General features: G+C 48.8%; 8 protein-coding genes across 8 annotated transcripts; 3 read left to right on the top strand and 5 right to left on the bottom strand.

The window, feature by feature from the left end:
* Positions 1-935: 935 nt before the first annotated feature.
* Positions 936-5,469, bottom strand: F5891DRAFT_1029060 (uncharacterized protein). The gene is made up of 8 exons (XM_041361513.1): positions 4,994-5,469; positions 4,837-4,937; positions 4,548-4,785; positions 4,367-4,495; positions 3,983-4,125; positions 3,702-3,852; positions 1,160-3,611; positions 936-1,103 (listed from the first exon to the last, which is right to left on the bottom strand). The coding sequence occupies exons 1-7, from the start codon at positions 5,309-5,311 to the stop codon at positions 1,179-1,181; spliced, it is 3,513 nt and encodes a 1,170-aa protein (XP_041226939.1). The 5' UTR covers positions 5,312-5,469; the 3' UTR covers positions 936-1,103; positions 1,160-1,178.
* Positions 5,470-6,209: 740 nt separating this feature from the next.
* On the top strand, positions 6,210-8,352 carry F5891DRAFT_252924 (cation efflux protein). Its single transcript, XM_041371081.1, has 9 exons — positions 6,210-6,592; positions 6,649-6,700; positions 6,756-6,795; positions 6,853-7,000; positions 7,054-7,134; positions 7,187-7,765; positions 7,821-8,116; positions 8,165-8,240; positions 8,293-8,352. Exons 1-9 carry the CDS (start codon positions 6,514-6,516, stop codon positions 8,322-8,324), a joined length of 1,383 nt encoding a protein of 460 aa, XP_041226940.1. The 5' UTR covers positions 6,210-6,513; the 3' UTR covers positions 8,325-8,352.
* Positions 8,353-8,481: 129 nt separating this feature from the next.
* Positions 8,482-9,651, bottom strand: F5891DRAFT_1029071 (terpenoid cyclases/protein prenyltransferase alpha-alpha toroid). Its single transcript, XM_041361514.1, is given in 7 exon segments — positions 8,482-8,630; positions 8,684-8,858; positions 8,913-9,046; positions 9,095-9,304; positions 9,344-9,349; positions 9,362-9,478; positions 9,528-9,651. 7 exon segments carry the CDS (start codon positions 9,637-9,639, stop codon positions 8,506-8,508), a joined length of 879 nt encoding a protein of 292 aa, XP_041226941.1. The 5' UTR covers positions 9,640-9,651; the 3' UTR covers positions 8,482-8,505.
* A 192-nt stretch (positions 9,652-9,843) lies between these two features.
* Positions 9,844-11,973, bottom strand: F5891DRAFT_1029083 (tRNA synthetases class I (M)-domain-containing protein). Its single transcript, XM_041361515.1, has 8 exons — positions 11,777-11,973; positions 11,537-11,730; positions 11,398-11,484; positions 11,087-11,346; positions 10,864-11,022; positions 10,595-10,809; positions 10,265-10,509; positions 9,844-10,215 (listed from the first exon to the last, which is right to left on the bottom strand). Exons 1-8 carry the CDS (start codon positions 11,928-11,930, stop codon positions 9,937-9,939), a joined length of 1,593 nt encoding a protein of 530 aa, XP_041226942.1. The 5' UTR covers positions 11,931-11,973; the 3' UTR covers positions 9,844-9,936.
* A 1,310-nt stretch (positions 11,974-13,283) lies between these two features.
* F5891DRAFT_1277705 (uncharacterized protein) lies at positions 13,284-14,305 on the top strand (the record flags this gene model as incomplete). The annotated part of the gene is made up of 4 exons (XM_041370276.1): positions 13,284-13,348; positions 13,403-13,606; positions 13,658-14,081; positions 14,166-14,305. Coding segments are annotated over exons 2-4 (639 nt in total), but the record flags the coding sequence as incomplete, so codon positions are not given.
* Positions 14,306-15,399: 1,094 nt separating this feature from the next.
* On the bottom strand, positions 15,400-16,664 carry F5891DRAFT_1187658 (uncharacterized protein; the record flags this gene model as incomplete). Its single annotated transcript, XM_041366887.1, has 2 exons — positions 15,400-16,576; positions 16,630-16,664. 2 exons carry the CDS (start codon positions 16,662-16,664, stop codon positions 15,400-15,402), a joined length of 1,212 nt encoding a protein of 403 aa, XP_041226944.1.
* A 250-nt stretch (positions 16,665-16,914) lies between these two features.
* On the bottom strand, positions 16,915-19,874 carry F5891DRAFT_253068 (uncharacterized protein). Its single transcript, XM_041371082.1, has 3 exons — positions 18,937-19,874; positions 17,233-18,879; positions 16,915-17,122 (listed from the first exon to the last, which is right to left on the bottom strand). The coding sequence occupies exons 1-3, from the start codon at positions 19,723-19,725 to the stop codon at positions 17,030-17,032; spliced, it is 2,529 nt and encodes an 842-aa protein (XP_041226945.1). The 5' UTR covers positions 19,726-19,874; the 3' UTR covers positions 16,915-17,029.
* A 677-nt stretch (positions 19,875-20,551) lies between these two features.
* On the top strand, positions 20,552-21,861 carry F5891DRAFT_1222900 (uncharacterized protein; the record flags this gene model as incomplete). The annotated part of the gene is made up of 1 exon (XM_041369452.1): positions 20,552-21,861. The coding sequence occupies one exon, from the start codon at positions 20,552-20,554 to the stop codon at positions 21,575-21,577; it is 1,026 nt and encodes a 341-aa protein (XP_041226946.1). The 3' UTR covers positions 21,578-21,861.
* Between the last annotated feature and the right edge of the window lie 133 nt (positions 21,862-21,994).

Raw genomic sequence — 21,994 nt, forward strand, 5'->3', positions numbered from 1 at the left:
CCATCGGGTGTCCACGCTAGTGAAATATTACACGACTTTGAAGCCTTGAAGCCTGTAACACGTATCATTGTGCGTGTATCATATATTTGGATATCCTTGGATGTCGCGATGGCAAGTTGTCCGCCAGACGGTGAATACCGAACGCAGACGACTTGACTATCCAATTGAATCGGACTTCCTTGCAGCTGCCAATTTTTTGTGCTCCATAGTTTCGTCGTCATATCTGCTGAACCGGTCGCGAGCATTGTTCCATCTGGAGACAAGTCTATCCAGCGTATAAAATTTGCGTGTGCTCGAATGTCTCGAGCAGTGAGGGGTTCCCCAGTTTCTCCATTCCAAGCCCTAAATTTCCCCTTTAATACACCGCTTACTGTGATTTGCCCGTCTCGTGATATCGCCAAACCCACCACCCAGTCAGACGGCTGGTCGGACTTTGACTTCGAGTCATGCGCCTGCTCGGACTCATGCTTATGTCCCTCCACGACTTGCAACACAGTCCCGTCCTCCAAGTTCCACATACGAAATTTATTGTCTTTCGACCCCGTCACCATACGCAGTTCATCGGGGAACAGTGCAACTGAACATACGTCGCCTTCATGGCCTTCAAATGTTTGAACAGGTATGGTCGTTGGAATGATGGGCTCGGCTGTATTCGCCATTATTATGAAAAGTAACGGTGTCAAGCAGAATCGAGGTAGATTTGTGATGGGTAGGCTGGCTGCAGAGATGCGATGTGCGTGTACTGGGCATTTTATACATTTTCACTAGAACTTGATAGATGAGGGGCCGAGTCCCGCGGCGACCTTGTTATGAGTGCCCCAAAACGCACGCACCTTGTTTTTTACAACACCTGAAGGCCTGATAGCCGAAGGACGTAGTAACAGGGCACCCACAACAGCCTACAACTCGTTGTTCCATAAGTGACAAGTGTTGGTGTGAACTTTGCTATCGTAAGTCCGTGATGTAACATAAAAGCGGTTACGCGACTCGGTATCAATTGTCCCCACAACCCCCTTAATTCGTCTTCTAAGAGCATTCTACTCTGCCCGGGCCCAAAGTGTCGTATTTATCGATACAATTAACATGAGGTGATGTATGTAAAAGTAGGTGCTATAGCAGTACTAGCATTATTCGTGTAACACCGTGGGCTGATGGATAGATGCATTTATCCACCATGACTAGCCCGCGAGACGTCTTTGCCGAGCAGATGTACACATTAATCGTGGAAGTACATCCCTCGCCTTTTGCCCCGCAGCAAGCGCCCTCGTGACATCCAACGCAAGCCTTCGACTTCGTTCCCAATTCATTGTCTGGTGCACGTCTTCTGTATCTTCATCCAATGGCTCACGCCAGCGCTTCGCAGGAATATCTCGAACTGCTGTTCCCGCGACTTGTTTCGACGTCGAAAAGGAAGACAAACGAGATGCAGGTTTGAATTCCCGGCGGACCATAGTCGACGACGGACCATTGTTCTGCGCAGAGATAGAGTGAGACGGAGACGAGCCAAATGCGCTCGAGCTCATATCTTGCATGATGGATACCGACCGTTCTTTAAGCCGAGATAGCCTCCTTGATTGTTTTACTGCATAGGAGGGATCAACCAAATTTGGACGAGCTAGACACAGTTTCTCAGCTATTTCTTGTCGGTTTCGTGAACGAGGGCTCAAAGAATTTTCTGAGACAACGAGAGAATGCCGTGGAACCTTCGGAGACGAGGCGAGGCTGATAGTTGAAGTGTTACCCAACAAAAGAGGTTCTGTTAAAGCGGGTGCGATAATGCGCGGCGAAGTTAAAGTAACGAGGACGGAGGGAGAGGACGTTGCAAGGGATTCATGGCCTCGGCATTGAGAACTGATCTCTAGTTGAGGAGGGGATACAAGTAACGGAGCCGACTGACTGGATGCAAGGTTTCTAGGTAGGATTGCGAAGGGACGCTGCTCATGCTCGTGAGACGGTGACATTGATTTACCGGTCGTATCAAGAAATGGATCTGGTGATGGAACCCTAAACGACCTGTAGTATGGATGTGCCATATCATGGGGGCCATCGATGGATTCCTCGGTCTTTCTACACCGGAGGGCGGAGACGAGAGAAGTGACTTGAACTACGCCACTGTGTTCTGTCTCAGGAACATCGCTGGTATGTTCTTCAAGTCTGCGGCGTTTTGTCCTGTGACCATCGCTGTGCTGACTCTGAATCTGAGCTAGAGGGAGAGATGGATGAGGAGAATGCTTCTGATTGGAAAGACTCTTAAACGGCTGATAGCACTGCGATGGTGGAGCATCCGATGATGCTTGGGAAAAGACGTCTTTCCGAGATGTTTCAATGCTCTGCTGATTGTACTCTGCACTCGTGTCTTTGCACATCCGAATCAAAACATGTTGCACTTCAGGAGACTTCAGGGAGTTAACATCGAGTAGTTCAGGTAGCGATGACAGTTCTGCCTCGGTCATGACTACATCCTCCAACGATGCGATCGGAGATGTACATGCACTCATGGACATTGTGGACTGCGCATGGGTCAGGGATTTGCCCTCGTCAAGTTCATCAGGGGAACGGAGAATTGTGAGCGCATGCCAGGACATTTGGCCAAATGGGTCAGATGTCCATGGAAAAGGGACGGGTGAGGAGCTCCTGAGTGCGTGCGGGGAGGAATGTGGGAGCGAGAAATCTGTGATCTCAGCATTTGTTTGACTTGCTATCTCCTTGCCTTTCCCCTTGACATCTCGCAGACGCAGCACAGGTGACGATACTGGTGTAGGGAGGCTCTGATCAGCGGAGACCGTGATATCTGGGACAAGCGCTGTGTCGGTAGTCTGTATAAACACCGGGACCTGGACGCTGCTTTCCAATACCGGAGCCTGAACGACAGCTTCTGACGTTGCAGCTGCAGTGAACTGTTCTTGCACAGGACCCAAGTTTTTGGTACCGATGATCTGCGCATCACTCCCTGATATGTGCGACGGGCTCGACGACAACCAGCTCTTAATCGACCCTTCCATGCTGTAATCCCCAGCAAAGAGCAGGCGCGCAGTCCTGGCATGTGCATCAGACCCATCATAGTAGCTTGATTCATCCGAGCCTTCCACAGAACGTTTCACCTGCAGGCGGGTTTTGGGAGTCCTTTTGGGAGTTTCCGGCGCAGAATTGTTCCGGAACAATAATGGGGATGAGCCTCCATACTCAGAACGTGGATTCGGTAGACGCCCGAGTGCTCGATCAACAATTCCCTTCTCCTTTGGTCCTAACCACCCTCTAAGCACCTCCAGCCGTCGTCGCATACTCCCGTCATCCGCCCACTTCCCTGCTTCGAGCTCAGCAGAGTCGCCCACAAGGTTTTTCATCGCCGAATCTGTATCGGCGAGATTGAGGGAGGCAAGATCGAGGACGCTGGGATGCGCAATTACTAGCGAGCTAAACTCATTTGTGATGGGATCACCACGGTCATAGATGGGCGGTGCTATGCACTCCTTGAACATAGCGTTCATCGCAGTCCAGTCGAGACCGCCGAGAGCAAGCACAAGGGTATTAGGAATCAACCGACGCGGGCGGAAGAGGGAGACAAGGTTGAGCAGTTCTGGTAAGGGAGAATGTCGTTCGAGAGGTACGAGCTATACGAATGCCAACATCAGTGTCTTGTATCAACCGAAGTCAAAAATGGAGAGGAACGGATCAAGGGTGAGAAATTGCGTGATACCGACCAAGCGATCAATATCCTTCCCCATCGCAAGACGTCTTCGTACATCTATGCAATAGCCTTCCCACTGCGCACATCCCATAGTGACAGGATTGATGTATACGACCTTCCTTCCCTCGATGCTCCGTGGCGCTAAGTCATTCTTGAAGTCGAAACTGATTCCAGTGAAGACACATAGCAAGTTTTACCATTCGTAAACCATCACAGATAAGTTAATGAACACGACGCAAATCACAATATGCCATTGGTGAGCGAAGTCGATTAATAGAGGATGGAATAACATACCTGGGTACATCTACGAAACTACACCGCTTAAACCGTTCGCAAGCATGGAAGCGAGTGCTTGTCGCGTTGCGAGTGACCAGCATACGAAGAAAGGGGTCCGATATATGCGTGTAGACCGCATATTTGTATTGATCGACATGAATCTGGAAATGTAGATATGTCAATAAAACAGAACCCTACGTGTAATGGCAGAGATGACACGGCAGGTGACATATGAGGCAGCATGGAACACAGTAAAAAGGATCATGCAAGCAGCATGTAAGCACATATATGTGCCATGGCAAGACGAGAACCGTTAAATACAAATTGCAATGATTTCCGAAACGAACGAAAAGATCACCCATAACATATAGTTAGAAGTCGTAAAAATGGATGTTTGCCTACCTGACACTGGAACGCCCGTGCGATGCCCTTGAGCACGTCCTCGTATCCCCAAGTCCACGAGTTTATGAAGAAATAGGTATCCTTATCAAACAACGCAATGAGCTCGACCAGGCCTTTGACTGCGTTTTCCTGCTCACGTTCGTAAACCATTGACTAGTCTGACAGTATCTTGTATAATCACCTTTGTGGGAACAACAGTTCCCTTCAACATGCACGCCGTGTCCAAATAGATCGCATGCAATGTTTTCGTCAAGCTTGCTGTTTGGCCGCCTCGCGCTATGAGAACACGGAGATCTTCCTCCGTATCCGGGATGTATGGTTGGAGAAATGGATTTCGAGTTAAAGATTTTAGTAGCCAATGTTCGGCGCGTACGTCGCCCGTGTGAAGAATCGTGCCACGAGGACCTTCGATGAGGAACCTGTTGTGTAGGGATGAGCGGTAGGGAGAAAACATATAAAATGAGACGCACATAACGGAACCCGGACAATGATTTGCATTGATGAGCGTAATGATCACTGTCTCAGTCGGTGATAACTCAAATTCAGTTGGAGTATTCAATGGAACTGCGCGCTTTATGTCAATGCATCAGGTCAGGACACGAGCGTGAAAAGAGCTCTCGGACTCACCAATAAATCCCTACTGAATGCTCCACCCTCAAGCTTCAAATGAGCAAACGTCCTCATTGCAACTTCACCTGCATCTTTCTTTGCGCGCTCCGGATAAATCTCATGCCTCAAGAGCATCTCTTTTGTATCAGGCGAACATAGTACCCGTGAAGCAAATGATTTTGAAGATAGGCCGATAATGTGGTCGGTATGGGAGTGGGTGAGGAGATATAATGCCGGTGTGTTGTACGGAGCTGGAAGATGAGCTGTGCAGGTGAAACAATCAACACGGATGGGATAAGGGAGTGCAAACGAGGCATAGGGAGTTCCTGGGGGCATCTCTGGGTGTCTACGACAGGAGAGAAAGCATCTAGGAGAGAGTTTTGTGGAAAACTAATTCAAGTTAGAAAGGGTCACAGAGGTGTGGACAGGAGGTGACCAAAGAAGGATTCCAGCCGTGGCGGATGATGATAAGTCACGTGCCACGCGTTTTTTTCTAATAATTCAACTGACTGTCAGTGACTCGTCACTCTGGCACCGCGGCGTCGGACTCATCTGCTGTCGACATAGATTTACTTTCTTGCTCTAGAGTGGTCGGCGATAGTCTCCTCGGTATCGATGTGTTGTCAAAAACTCACACCAACTTAACATGGATGAACTTATCCAACGTTGGGGTACTATAGAATCCCGGGCACCCACGGTGATCGGAGAGCATCGTCGAATTGTGAGTGATAATTCAATCACATATCTTCGACTTGTTATAGGAACCGCATATACAGGCCAGATAGCAGGTACCGAAATATTGGGCATATCTACTGCCTGTTGGGTATAGGCCTTGCCGCCTCACACCCTCCGCGGAACTTTCCTCACAAAAGCCAGATTGATTGTTATGAGGAAGTGGTTTCTGGGCGCATACGAGTACTCGGTATCATGGATCGATGATGTTTAAATGTTTATGGATGACCGGGACCGATTATTATCGGTAAGGCTCTTCAAACTTGATATTATCTTTCTGAATCCCATATTAATAGATTCCCTTGCAAACGGTAAACCTATATACTCAAGGTACTTCCAGAAGCAAATACCAGTCTGATGAACTTCTGGATGCTCACGCCACATCGATAAGGACCCCCATCAAGTCTACGCCCTAGTCCAGGGTACGAGTCCCCACGTGGAGACTGCGTGATTTTTGAGTCCAACCCCTCTGAGAATTACTAGAAATACGGTATCTATTCAATCCAAGTTGCACTGAATTGAACATCCCGCCGGAGATCCGCGTCCTGTTATTCTGGGGCAGTGGTGGACACGCGGATTACTCGTGGCTGATATATCCGGTCTTCGTGCCCGAGTCAGGAGGCGAAGTAATAATGCTAGTAGCGGCCCTTTGAAACAGTGACGTTATTAGTTCTATCACATCACAATTCCAATACTGTTCTTTGTCCTTTGTTCAAGTACTTCCAAGCTTGACATTCCTTCCTACTTAAATCCCTCTCTCATTCTCTCTGCTGCCTGCCAGTGCTTTACGAAGGGTATAAATCACAATGGCGCTATCTCGTTCAGCTCGTATCACACTCTTGCTTGTCATTGATATCCTATTCTTCTTCTTGGAACTCGTCGTCGGTCAGCCACATCTTTAGCTATAACTTTGGTCAATGATTGAATTCACCCATCAACAGGTTATGTTGTCGGTTCCCTGGCTCTCGTCACCGATAGTTTCCACATGCTCAAGTAAGTATCAACCTTCAACCACATGATATTTCGTGACCATGAATGACATTGGTAGTGATGTGATGAGTTTGGTTGTCGCTTTGTATGCTATTAAGGTTCGAGCCAGACCCGGTCTTTATCTAGTGAACATATGTCTTAATCATATGTAACAGTTGACGGGAAAGACCGCCGACCATTCTCGTTACTCCTATGGCTGGCAAAGGGCCGAAATTCTTGCGGCTTTAACCAATGGTGTTTTCCTACTTGCATTGTGTTTCTCCGTTAGTCTGCAGGCAGTGGAACGCTTCTTTAATATTGAAGGTCAGTTCAACAAGCATTTCACTGCATACCTTCACCACTACCCTACCATCAAGATGTATCGCATCCACTTCTCGTGGTTATAGTGGGATCTTGCGGTCTGGCCTCAAACATTTTCGGATTTCTCTTGTTCCATGGTACTGTCGCACTATTTCAACTGCCTCATCATATTCATCACCCATATCTCAGAACATGGTCACTCTCATTCGCATGGTCATTCTCATGGCAACAAGGAGATCAACCATGTACATGCATCACATGCAACACACGCCGTCGTCAACGACAACCCCACTCAGGACTCATCGGCCACAGTTCGTGGTCGCACAGGATCTTACTCCTCGATGTACGGACACCCAGCCGCTACCCGAGCTGCAGTTTCACAAGCCGCGCAGGATATTGCCATAGCTTCCCCTAGTTCACACCAGCGAAACGCCTCATCATCATCTCGTTCTATCCGGATGGTTCCTGACGGTTCGGTAGAAATAAACATTACAGAGACTCCTCTCAATAGCAAGCAAGGCAAAATCGAATCCTTCACGATAGAGGCCCCACTTCCGAGTGGTCACAGTCACAGTCATGGTCATTCACATGGGTCAATGAATATGCGCGCCCTAATGCTTCACGTCATGGGTGATGCTCTCGGAAACATCGGTGTGATTGTGACAGGTCTCATCATCTGGCTCACTAATTGGAGTGGTCGGTTCTACCTCGATCCTGCAGTCAGCCTCATCATCACTATTATTATTTTCACATCTGCATTACCTCTAGGTATGACACTCCTAGCTGTGTTCTAACGCGGAGACGCTAATTCATTCCACTCCAGTTCGGAATGCCTCGTTCATCTTACTCCAAGGAGTTCCACACACTGTATCGCTCGAAGACGTGCGCGATTCCATCCTGAAAGTAGACGGCGTCCTATCAGTACACGAGCTTCACATCTGGCAACTTTCAGAATCCAAGATCGTCGCATCCGTACATGTCATGGCCTCGAGGAATCACGATTTCATGCCTATCGCCGCGGACATACGCAAGGCTCTGCATCTGAACGGCATTCATTCTAGCACTATTCAGCCGGAATACCATTATCGTCCTGCTATAACCAGTGAGGATGATCTGAAAGTACGCCACGTGTATGCTGCTGGTTGGTTAGAACTGATGGATTTCCAGACATCTGTAGATTCGCCTTGCTTGATCCTCTGCCCCGAAGACCAGCATTGCGACCCCCTGGAGAACTATTGCTGCCGTGAGTGATTTCCGGTGTCCATCATGCGTCCTCATGCTGATTCATTCCTCAGCGCCGCCGCCGCCGCCGCCGCTCAGTGTGTAGACACAGCCGTAATACTTTTATACCTTATTCTACGTCATTAGAGTCCACAATGTGATTAGTTATTTTGATTCCATCATCGATGCGGGCGATTTGTAACCTGTTTTAATACACGTGTAGGCTGTATCATTTCTACTTTCAAACACTGGTCACTTCTTCCATGTAACCTCAATCCAAATGCAAATCACGAAGTCCTTCTCTGCAAAGCCTTCCACCCCTTCCTGAGACCCAGATTTTCAATGATACTCGCAGGCATGCAGTATACTGGGTCAAGGTCCACTAGTGCCGGGTATCCCAATAATGACAGACCTGTCAAGAAGACAGTTCTGAGGTTGGTTCTGAGATTGGAACACCTTACACACCGGCCAAGCCAAACATTGTATGGAAGATATCAGGCATATTGCCCGGGCGGTCGGCAATACCTCCTGACTCGGTGTTTTGCGCAGAAAGAATGAAGGCTTCCAGTTTACTCGAGTCTATCCATGTAAGCTTATTAAGGATAGAAAGGGCGGATGACACCCAGAAGCTATAGCAAACCTGTAAACAGAGAATCAGGAACACTGCAGGGCAGTCATGTGCACAGAAACTCACATCCTCCAGCTTTTCAGGGCGTCCGTTAAGTCCTCCATTTGGTAGTTGTCGCTCCGATAACCACCAATACAGTGTCGGCTGATCGACCTCATCCAATCTGTCCAGAATAGCAAGTGCCGCAACGCAAACAAATACTATGGTGCTCCAACATTCCGAGATCATGTATGTGTTATAATGCTCACCTCGTGAAGCATGGCTTTCCGCACCTGCAACAGCTCCAAATCCACCATCGAAATTCCTGCAACGTTTGATATAAGCGACCGTTTTCTGGATGTCCAGCTTATCAAGCTTGCCGAGAAGCGAGAGAGCGTTGACTGCACAATACAAAAAACGTGTATCAGTTTCGCCAAAGGCATCGCCTGCAAAACTTCCAGAAGGTTGCTGCAAAGATAAGATGTCTGAGTCCATGTCAGTGATGTAAACCATTCGACAATAGATAAACAAGGCACATTTCACAACACGGTCAACATCGACTCTATTGAGCGCATTCTGCATCGACAAAATTTGTATTGCGCTGAGAGTAGAACGTAGGTGCACGTCATGATCAGGGTGAGCGCTAAAAGCGCCTGCGGAATGTGAGCTCGAGATGGCATGGATCTCTTGATGGGAACAAACCTGCCTCTTCATCCCAGCAGCTCATAACGAAATCTATCATCTCATCGCGATCCAACGTATCCCCATGTCCCATGATCAAAAGAGCAGTCAGGGACCAATACACTGCGTTCATCCTTAGGTGAGCCGAGAGATCATAGGACAGCTCATGCTTGCTCTGCTTGAAAGCTCAGAGATCAGTTCGCTGAGTAAGAGAAGAACCAACATCTCCACTGAGAGCTCTGATATATGCAACATGTTGGGGAACGAGCAGAGAAGTGGACATTGCGATATTGTTCGAAAGACTTTTCGAGCTCCGGAGCCTTCCGTACGACGGCGTAGATGGGGTGTGCACTGTAATGGCATCGAGCGTGCACGCGTACTACTCACTCATGTAGACGAACACGTGTTCTTGGCTTTACACAGCAGACAATTATTGACCCCCGCTGGCTATCTCTCTCTTGCCCTCAAAAAGTTTAACACCCTTCACTTCTCCGACACTGCCCTTACCCACAGCTGCAGCATCCATGTTCCGCTCTGCCTTCGGAACACCCAATGCATCCAATAGATTCCGCGCAGCCTCGGGAATGAAGGGTTGCAAGCATATACCAGTGACCCGTAGAACTTCGAGCGAGAGAAGGTAGGACACTTGTGCGGCTTCAGGCGGACTTTGGATTGACCAGGGCGCGGTGTGTGTTAATGCGCCGTTCGCCTTTGAACTCGTCAGCGGGGTTGAACACGAAATGAACAAGACTGTGCACCTCTCTGAGGACAAGGATGATGGCATCGAGCGCATCCCCCACCTCAAACTTCTCCATACATTGTTCAACTCTTCCCTTCAGGTTACGTAGCGATGATAGCACGTCACCGTTGGGGCCATCGAGGGACTGATCAAGGAGCTGAACAAACGTGAGTTGAGGCACAGACGCTACACGTTTCTGGATTGTTCTCGAGGTGATGCGTAAGAAGAAGTTGCCGAGCAAACTACGGATTTCGTCCTGCAGTGCTTCTCGAGTTGTTCAGGAGACCAATCTTGGAAGTCAAATAACCTTCGTAAATATGCGGGGAAAGAAAAAGGTAGATAGCCGTACCAACATCGTCTCTGAAACGACCACCAACGCGTGCCATGTAAAATCGGACTGCATCCACACCCCACGTATCCATGGCATCGAATGGATCCGCTACATTGCCTATAGACTTCGACATTTTGCGCTGCTGTGCTGTCCAGTGTGCATGCGCAAGAAGTGTATGCGAGAGCGGCATTCCCATCGCGAGGAGCATAGCAGGCAGGTACAAAGCATGAAAACTTGATTCCGGTATCAGGTATTATTGATGAAGCCCGGCGTACAACGAGACATACCGAACAATATCCTTCCCAATGACCTGGATGTTAGGAGGCCACAGTGATCCTTGCTGCTCAGCAGGAAATCCAACTCCAGTGAGATACACCGTCAGTGCGTCGAACCACACATACATAGTATGCGACATGTCGCCTGGAACGGGAATGCCCCAACTCAATCTCTCCCGCGGTCGTGAAATTGACTAGGTCATCAAGAGGTTCATCTTTCAAGGTCTGAATCAACCTTTCTCGGTGAGCTGATGGGTATATTGATTTTGGATTGGTAGTGTAATAGTCTAGCAAACGTTCCTGGAAGCTGGAAAGACGGAACTTGTAATTTGACTCGCTGGACCACTCAACTGCAGAGCCAGTCTCAATGGAGACAGGAGTTAGAGAGGAGGGCAGATGAGTGATCTGGCTGTCGGTATAGAAACATTCATCAGAAATGGAATACCATCCAGAATATGTGCCCTTATAGATGAGATCTTGTGCGGTAAGAGTGCGCTATGTAGTATGAATTAAGAACGTCGGGTATTGAATAAGAAATATACATACCCAAACGTGTTCCACAGCCTCTCTATGTCTAGCTTCGGTCGTGCGCAAAAATACTGTATTACTGATGTTGGCACGATTACCAAGCCTCTGCAACACATTTTGTGTCAATGAGTTTGAGAAGAGATAAGCCGGGACACACACGAAACTGCTCGCTGAGAGCATCACAGAGTACAGCAGGCTCTATTCCGCGGTCCTTGGCGGCCTTTTGTATTTTCAAACCATGTTCGTCTGTTCCTGTCAGGAAGTGCACCAGTCGGTCCGGCTCAGATATGCGCGTGAAGCGAGCGAAAATGTCAGCAGTGACGAGTGAGTATAGATGGCCTATGTGCGGAGCTGAGAGACATTAGTTGAGGAGTTATGGAGGAAACAGGGTAGACACCTGCGTTCGGATAGAATATTGGTGTAGTAATGTAGAATGGCTTGCTTGCGGAAGTATCAGTGGCTGTAGCGAGAAATCGACACAGAGCAGGTAACCGTGATCTACATGAGATGTAAATGGGAGTCCTGGTTGGAATTTTGCGGCAGAATAACATTCAGGCAGGCTTATAGAATTGTCGCGTTCTGGCGTTGTCTTGCCTTATTGAAAACTAAAGGTTATGTCAAACAAGTGCAAATTGACCCCAGCCTGAGTACTAGCATGGTGTCAAATTTTAAATATTGTCAAGAACCTGTTTTACTCGGCTTTTTGACGCACTCTCAGAACTATGCCATTCGAACCTTCAGATCCTACTCTAACGAATTCGGAAGAATAACGCAGCTTTATTCTATCTCTACTGGTATCTCATCTATCTGCAGGTCGCAGAGTGGACTCATAAATCACTGGGTAGTAGAATGCTCAGGGATGATGATGTACCATAGTCAAGCATTGCCGTCCCAAGGAGGCCAGCGCTTGCCGCGGAGGCTTGCGCCGCGCGTTAAACATCAGTTGAATCTTGACGCCCGAGTCAATCACGGTAACGACAGGAAACGATGATCGTTTCACCAACTCTTTATGATATCATAATGTTTATTTTTTCAATTTGATCGTTTGATGCCAGCTACAAATATCAGCCATGCCACGCCATCTGGGCTGCTCAGGACAACGACACTCTTTGCTTCTGGTTGGGACCACCGACTTGGATGTCTTCAAACTTTCAATATTCATTCAGGCCTTTTTATCCATCGACCTGGAATAATGTAGGAAGCGGGTGCCCGTCATCAAACTACACATCATTTAACAGACGTATTAATGCAGCACGGGCGAGATTCAATAAGTGTATCCAACCACTGAAACATGTACGACCTTATGATCTGTGGGAGGAGGTACAATCTGATGCATCGGCTATGATCCTTTCATACAGCTGTGCTACTCGCATAAACTAACTTCCGTAACTCAGGAACAACAGGAAACCACAAGCAAGAAGTTATTCTCGGCGAGGTACTTGTCGTACATGGAGTTATACCAGGGAGGATGAACCACCTTGTAGCATGTCACAAACCTCTGAGCGGTCTCTACTAACTCTAATGGTGATCTGGACTCTGACTCCACGGTGCGCTTAAGCGGAATCCAGTAGATTACTTTTCTGCAGATACTGGCTATTTGCTCGTCCCCGCTATGTCGGACGGTCGAGCTTCATCTTTGCCGCGTCCGCCCCATGTCAAGTCTCACCCATGCCGTATCAAGGCCGTATCAATATAGCTCAGTGCCGCGTCAACATTTTAGCATCCTAAAGCGGATGTCCATCTGCAAACTACTCATCATTCGACAGACGTCACGGTATCAACGCAGCACAGGTAAGTTTCAAGGAGTGTATCCAACTACTGAAACGCGTAGGGCCCTATGACCTGTGGGAGGAGGCGCAATCTGATGCGTCAGCTATGGTCTTCTCCTGTTTAAAAGGCGCGCACTTCAGCTGCTAACTCCTCAGCCCTCTTACCTCCTTCGCTTTCACGGCTCACCCAGGTGCAGGCAGTACGTTCATTTTATCCCATCCGATTGCCTTCTACTAACTTCACCATGTTACAGCCTATTGTTTTTGAAAAACTTCGTACACTCTCATTCAGCTATTAACTTTTCATTTTCACATACCTCGACCCGCCGTTGATTTCCAAATATTCACGAGCCTCACTCATTCAAGACCTTCAAGACCATCATGCGCTTTGCTGCCCTTGTCGCTCTCGCTGTCGTAGCCTCGACCGTCCCAAGTTTTGCAGCGCCTGCCCCATACTCGTACGTTCCTCGCAGACAATCGTTGAGCAGTCCCACTGAATGCATTTACAGTCTTCATCGAATCACTTCCAGACAGGATACAGCGTCAACGGATGACAGTACGATCGCCGATACATCTGTACGCAACGGTTTCGCCACTCCCCACATAGGGACAGTGATCCTGCCAGGGGGAAGTCTGTCCCTTGATTCCAAACGTGACACCACCTCCGATATCGTTCAAGCCATCGCAGCAGCATTAAACGAGTTGCCCCCCGCAAGGAAGCGCGATATCACTGCAGACATCACTGCCGCGCTCCAGACTTTCCTGCAAGAAGGTAGCTCTGTGTTGAGCGATATTGACGTCAAACGTGACACTACCTCCGACATCGTTCAACCCATCGCAGCAGCGTTAAACGAATTGCCCTCCACAAGGAAGCGCGATATCACTGCAGACATCACTGCAGCGCTCCAGACGCTCCTACAAGAAGGTAGCTCTGTGTTGAGCGATATTAACGTCAAACGTGACACTACCTCCGACATCACCGCAGCGCTCCAGACTCTCCTGCAAGAAGGTAGCTCCGTGTTGAGCGATATTAACATCAAACGTGACACTACCTCCGACATCACCGCAGCGCTCCAGACTCTCCTGCAAGAAGGTAGCTCTGTGTTGAGCGATATTAACGTCAAACGTCAAGCGGACTCCATCCTTCCCGTCGAAGAGCGCAGCACTGCGTCGACCTGGCTCAAAGATATCGGGAGTATCATTAGCCTGGGATCAGGTGTTAATGAGATTGTGAACGCCTTTGACGGCAGCAACAGCAGTAGGCGGGACTTGAGCCAAACTCCTGACGGAGTTGATGTCAATGGAGCTTTGGGTGAACCAGCCTACCAATTCGAAGACCGCAGCTTTACGATCCCCTCCAGTGTCTCAAGCATTTTAGGGAAGACGGCGGGGATTGTAAGTGCGGGAGGTACTATTGCGACAATACTGTCTGCCCTTGATGGAAGCAGCAACAGTACGAAGCGCGAGCTTGACACGGGCTTGGGACGCGTTGATGACCGGAAGCGCGCCTCCTCTGATATCGAAAGCATTCTCCAGCAGATCATAATTGCTTTGGAGGGTGCTGAGGACGCATTGAATAGCACTTCTACCCCTCTCTCTACCAAGCGGTCTACCAGTGATAACGATTTTTTCGGCCTTACAGATATCATTACCCCAGAGCAACTTGACGAGCTTAGCTAATTCATATCACACATAGTATTTTGTGGTGCATACATTTAATACCCTGGACGGTAGTTTTGATACTTGTTAGCCCATAATGATAATGATACAGGGGATATTTGGTATATTATGACAGACTGACATGTTCGCATTGCGCAAGAGATCGTATGGGAAACACCGGGAAATCAGATGGCGAGTGATTTCACCAAAAGTTCGAACTATATTATGAGCGCTTGAGCAAAATCCGGGGTCTTCTCAATCCCTGAAGCTCGAAGGCCTGATGACGTGCACGGCTGTACATACAAGGAACGAACGACGCTCAGCGTGCAACTGTATAGGGAGAAAACGCGTATCTAAGTTAATTCTTGAAGACATCATGCGTGTGCATGAACACTGGTACTTACTGTACGTACAAATCTGCAGTTGTATCATAGTATATGAAGTAAAAATCAGTTCCCCAGAATTAACCCACCATGCATTTTCTGATCTTGTAGTCCGACGTGTGCTATGAAGGTCCAATTGAAAACACCACTTTAGCGTCCTGTCCTCCATGACCAACAATCCCAACGGGATGAATTCACCATCCTTTTTGTTAGTGTGCCCTATATTTGCCGTCCCCACCACTATGCGTTTCAAGGAATGAATGGATTTGTGACCATCTATGGCCAATAAAAGTATTCAGCACGAGTTTCTGGAGGCCTGGCCATATCTGCTCTGCAGATACTTGTCGTACAGCTTCGAGTAACGAGGAAGCAGCCCACGGCCCTGTCAAATTGAGGTGTGTAACACCGGGAAACATTAATGCAAGAGTGACGATCATCGAGGAAAAACGCGCGTCATCGATGCGATGGATGCCTAGGGTGCGGAGGGTGGGGTACTGGTGATTACCAGTGAACGACTGATGTGAGGGAATGTCGACCACGAGACCGTAGGTTACCAATGAGGTGAGGAAAGGAAATGAGGCGAAAACACGCATGAAATCGTTGAAAGTCGTAATTACAATCTCTGATGGTATATCTTTTGTGAGGACTAGAGTTGTGATTGTCGAGTTGCAGGCATTTATGGCAGGACGTATCTTCATGTTGGTAACCTCGAGGGTGGAAAGCCTTGGAGTGCAAGGCTCGTCGAAAAAGAGGGCCCGCGACCAAAGATGGACTTGCATCTTAGAACCATATAGCCTCACACATTCGAGGGATGGTAGATATGTTCCGTAACGCGTAACATAAAGCAAAACAAAAGAGAACATCGGTTCCACCAGTTCAGACCGAAGAGTGAGTGAGCGCCACCGACTTGCATAACGGAGAATGATGTTCAGTTGAACAAGTAACGACTGTGGTGCAGCTCTTGGGAACGGTGTTGGCCAAGGACATATGTCGACATTAATAGGTATATCCAAAGAACGAAGAATACGCGTTAGAAGGAATGATGGTGTTTCCTCCGGGCACACAGATATATGGGACCATAGTGACGGATTAGAGATGACTATAGTTCGCCATCGCATGGACACATGCGACACTGTCTTCTCCAAACTATCGCCTCTCCCATCTATCTTCGTCTCACCCCCGTGCTTTATTATTTCCACGAGGATCTCGTCTGGGAGACGGAAGAGTGGAGCAAGGTCATTCTGATGCTCCTCTCCTTTCCTCGAGCACGAACGAGCAAGAGGTACTTGAACACCCTCGGCGGGTTGCTGGCATCCTTGTCCCTCCTGTCCACTCAAATCCATAGCTTCAAAGGTTGTTTCTGATGCGTGTTCCGTATCTCCCAAGCTACGCGGTCGAGCTGTTAAAATGTTTAAGATGACATGCATCCATGAACCCACCTTGGGTTTGCAATCTGTTCCTTCAGTAGCACCATGATCGTGCTGAGCCTAGACTGTATACTTTGATGAAATATAGATGCAGTTAGTCCTATTGTCGGTAGATTAGTACTTCAGTGTCTAGCTAGCATGGAATAAGAAACAGCGGGACGCACCCTCAGTTGCGTGTAACGGACTGACAAGAAAAGGAAAGACAGACCAGAACCGGCACTTATATGTCAAATACCTCCCATTGTATGGTTGGTATTCTGTTTTCTATACTCCGCCTGTCGCGTGGTCACGTGAAGAAACATAGGAATTGGAAAAGCGGCATCCGTATTGAAACCAAGCTTAAGGTATGTGTGAGATGTAGTCCCACATTACCTTCCATTATTACAGGGCGAATCCTTGTACTGAATAGGTATCACTGTTGAAACGCATTCCACGCCTCATTCAAAGCACCGAACACCCCATTGGCGATCATCCTCTGTTCAACAGTGGTATTTTGCGCGTTCAGCTACAGGAGATATGGTCAGCTTTCGTGATCCAGGCCAAGAAAACGGTAGATGACAAAGACAACATATCGATATCTGACGGGACCCAGGAACTGTCATAATAATAACTGACCTTGTCTGGATGTACACGCGCAATGGCACGCGTGTAACGAGACTTTACTTGAGCATTCGACACAAGCTCATGCATCCCCACTTTCTGCCATTTCAGCTCTGGCCATAACACCAAGTCGAGGCTAGCAATTAATGCACGGATGTTAGCTTCTTTCCCGCCTTTCCATGCTATTAACCGAGCATCAACGGAATCCTTGAGTTCATGCCGCTGATTATCTTCGGCTTCAGCTGCACTGGTCGCAGCACGCAAAGCCTTGAGCGCCCCCGAGTCGAAATGCGTTGGCGCGGGCTTGACCGATGGGGCTTTGGGCTTTGGCTTGGGTTTTGGTACGGGAGCGTCCTCGTCGGCATTGGAATTGAGCATCCGTCTGCATCGTCCAGCTCCACGCGCGCCTTCGGCACGTATATTCGATGGCGCCCATGCAGCCCCCGCAACTGATTCCCAGTCTTTCCTTGCATCCTCCCATTTCTCTCTTCCCTCATAGGCTTCTGCACGTCTTCGCCAAGCTTTCATAAGGGCATCCCCTAAATCTACCCCCTCGATAACGCCTCTGTCATTACCAACTATCTCTATCACGCTTTCACAGTCTTCTATTGCGCCACGGGTCTCACCTGTCTTGAGCCTTGCGAGCGCACGGTTGTTGTACAGTGGAACGAGGAGGATATGTGAGGCTGGTAGTGTAGCAATAGCAAGAGAATAAGCTGATTCTGCATTTGCATACTGCCCGAGTTTATATGCGGACGTGCCCGTAGCTTTGTGTGAAGCAGATGTTGAGAGGGCTGAAGACGATGCGGGGACCAGTACACGTTGTGGCTTCGGAGGTGAGGGAACAGGAGTAGGATGGGAAGGAGCTGCAGGAGGCTGAGGCTGCGGTGTTGGACGACCACGTCGGAATGGAGACTGATAAACGGGGGCCTCGGATGAGAGAAGATCCACTTCTTTCGGTTGAGACTGCGATGGCAACTCGACAGGCTGTAAGGGAGGTTGTCTAGTGGGCCCATCTTGTCTTAATCGTCTAGTCGGAGGGGGGTTTTGATCGTCATCCTTGAACCCATCAGTCACTCTCCTATCCTGTTGCTCCACACCAGCTCTGTCCGGTACTTCGTCCGATATCCAACGCGGTCTCCCATCTCCTCGTTTGGTCCCTGCCCCAGCTCGAGCCGCAGTCGCACGTTCTTCGTATATTCGCTGTGCTTTCTCCTTGCTCTCCTTCCAGAAAGCATTTGCGCGATTAAAAACGCTTATACCGATTTCACTAGCTTGTGCGATAATCTTCTCCGCTTGCACGTTAAGATCTGGAGATTGACGTGTTTCTGATTCGGTACTACGCAGTACTTCTCTGTCCCTGTCTCGGTTTGAGTTAATACGCTGATTTGGTGGGCGTCGTGGGGGCGGTCGAACTTCGTAGTCATGCGACGAGGGAGGTGGGGTAGAGGAATTACCAGCACCGTTTGCGAGTAGAGTCTCCAAAGCGGCTTGTACATCAAGACCAGTATCCGTAGCTGCAAGCGCTATACGCGCTTGTTGGGGAGAGAATCCCATTTCTACAATTTGCCCGACGATGTGGGGAGGTGGTGAGACAGGCCTTGATGAAAGACGCTGCAATTGTGGAGCTTGAGGCGATGGTGTAGCACGAATCGATTGATTCTGCCCGATCAATGAAGGATGAGTGCAAATCGACAGGGGAACTTTAGTGCGACATACGTGTGAAGACGGTTTGACTGCATCGACTGGTCGTGCCAGGTCACCCAAGATGTCATCATTGTTATCATCGGAGTGGGCCTCCAAAAGGCCATCCTCACGATTACCAAAGTCAAAGTCACCAGGTGTACGTGAGCGAGGAGGGATCGGGGAATTAGAAGGAGAATGAGAAGATGATTCAAAATCATCAAGGTCCCAGAGCGTTCCTGCAGGCTTTGTTTGAGAAGTAGACTGTGGTTGAGGAGCCGTGGAGTCAGGTAAAGGCCAATCATTATCTCCCACCGGTGATTTCACGATAGTGGCTGAAGAAGATGCAAACGCAGAGAAATCAAAGTCGACCTGTGGTGAACGAGAGGGTGAAGGATGTGAAGGTGCCGACTGTCGTGCAAGAGAATCAAGTCCGTCCCAAGCAGATGGTAAGGGCGCAGTGGTCCTGGGAGGTGCCTGGGCTTGCTGTAACTTTGCTCTCTGAGCCGCTGCCGCGCGCTCAGCTATGGTCATGTTGGCGGTATTGTTATTTTTTCCATCCGCTAACGAGCCAGAAAAAAGACTACTGAATGCATCTACATTTCTCGCTCCACCTGCTGGCACAGGGTTTCGTGGCTGGGTGGTGGGACCGGTGACATGTGGGGAATGCGTGCGTGAGGCTGATTGAGAAGCGGAAAGAATGGAGAATGTATCCTGGGACCGTTGAGGAATGGTTGTTCGTTGTTTGGCAGCCCCAAGTATCTGCGGAGATGTGGGATTGGATGGGGCAGATGAGCTCCAGAGGTCTGCGAATGAATCAGACATCTAAATCTGAAAGTTTGAAAGTTCTTTGTCTTCAAATCGTTCTCAAGATCAGCCACGAGTAGACCAGCTACGTTGAATCTATATGTGAAGTACTAGAAAAAGCAAGATTGGCAAATAGTCGAAGACAGCTACCTGGAAGTAGATGCAGACGATCGTTTTTGGCAGAAGCCACGTAGCGTAATAGTCAGCCGTCAATCGTTCACATAAACTTGCCAGACCCCAACACAATTTGCGTGCATCGAACAACCACAGTTGTCATCCACGCGCAAGTACTAATTATGATTAGAAGGGAGTCTTGACTACATTCCGGATGGCCTTGAGATGGCCGCTTTTCTAAGTCCGAGGTGCTTGGTCGTCGATTTGTTCAAGATCAAAGCAAGGTATGCATCTATAGGCCTTTCAAGTTATATATAATGATTAATATGGCTATAACATTCTTGTTCTGCTTTGTCTGGCCAGTAAAGATCCGGCCAAAGCTCAGTTCCATGCATTCCAGGCGCCATCATAATTGCATCGTGGCAGGGTGGCTCATTCAAACCTTTATGACGGTTTTGGCATCCGGGAGGGCTGCTGCGTACATGCCTATGATCATAGACCTCTCAAATTGAGCATTCTATTCGCTTGTCGCTCAGCTGGTGGTCATGCTTCCGGAGTCGGATTCAGTGCTTGAGCTGCACAAGAATAACGGTCAAACGCTCCCAGGGGCGCATTCACGGCCTCGTCATTCCACAGATAATTTTGTTCATTGTACGTGCCAGTGGCTTTGCCACAGTCCACTACCCAAAGCAAGCAAAGATTCGATGGCTATAAAGCTCTTACATCTAGTATGAGTATTGAGTCACTGCCCATTCAATTCTACGCCAAGCGCCCATACAATATGAACACTAGCGTTCGCCAAAATCCTTTTTCAGAAGCCCATATGGGCATTACGAAATGTTTCTGCGGAAAATTGACGGTGGAAAATCACGATTTCTGCTTCTGCTCTCCGGAGTGTGCTCGTGCGGATGCCTTGACTGCTCTCGGGGGAGAAGATTCCCACTATCGGAAAGTCGTACGGAAGGCGTATGTCAGCTGTGGTGCTATTCCGCCTGTCATATACAGGCGCAAGGCAGGGGAGAAGACTCCGATTACGAAGCATGTCCCAGCCCTCCCCATCCCTCCGAGTCAACCTGCCAATCCAGCGCATCAACATAATATATGTGGCCAGGATGATTGGTCTGCCAAAAAAGAAAAGGTGTTCCCTACGCTGGCTCAAGTGACGACCGCCGTTCTTGCTCGAAAAGCAAAGCAGGGAGGCGAAGCAGCAGCGGTCGAGACTTCGGTAAAAATTCCCCAAGTCGCCACTCAGATATCCCTCGACGCGCTTCCTGTCCCCTCTCCCCCACCTATCCAACGAACTAGGCCAGGGCTTGATCGGGGCGCTCATAACTCACCGTTGACACAATTGCGCAGTGCGCCACGGCAAATTATGCCACTAAGAGTCGATGACAAATCTGTTGGCCTCAGAAGTCAACCATCGATCCTTCATCCGGTAGCCGAGGAAAGAGGGAGGAGGAACGGCGACGATGCTCCTCTTCCTCGAAAGCTTGATCTCCGCGCAGAAGAAAGGCCGATGTACCCACGCCTTCAACGACTAGTCCTTCCAAATACGACCACTGCAATCCGCCCTCCGGATAGCCTTCGCCGCTCGGCTTCATTCGCAGGTTGGCACAGCCCAGCTGAACATTGCGATCATGTCTCAGAGGAGGGCGAATCTCTCGAGGAATTATACAACCAACTTAGGGATATCCGAGGTTGGATTAAGGGATGGGATGGAACGCTAGACTCCAACAAGAAGTTGCACGGGGTGTGATGGGATAATCACTGGGGAACTCAGGTCCCAAAGGAACCCGAAAGAGATTTTCGTAATATGTATGTACCTAATGTTTCGTAGAGATCCTAGCTTTGTTGTCTTGCAAACACTCACTGCGGAAACGGAGTATCAACCTGACAGGGTTGAGGTAGAAGCAGCAATGATAGATATACCATTAGGCAAATAGAGAAAGTAGAGATAAACATTGCATCTCCTATACTAGTACTTCTAGGGATTCGCGCATGGCAGGCTTTCCTGAGCAATCAATCCCTTGACTCCTTCCAGTGCTCGATGTTTGCATAAGGCTCTCGACGCCGTCCCAGCCGCCGTGCTGGAGGAATTGACTTTCACCAGATGGCTAACATGTATCGCACTCCCGACCAGATGAATGTAGTGCTTCATGCATCACCGGAATTC

Source organism: Suillus fuscotomentosus (genome assembly GCF_016647785.1).
Source record: "Suillus fuscotomentosus strain FC203 chromosome Unknown F5891scaffold_22, whole genome shotgun sequence".
Lineage (NCBI taxonomy): Eukaryota > Fungi > Basidiomycota > Agaricomycetes > Boletales > Suillaceae > Suillus > Suillus fuscotomentosus.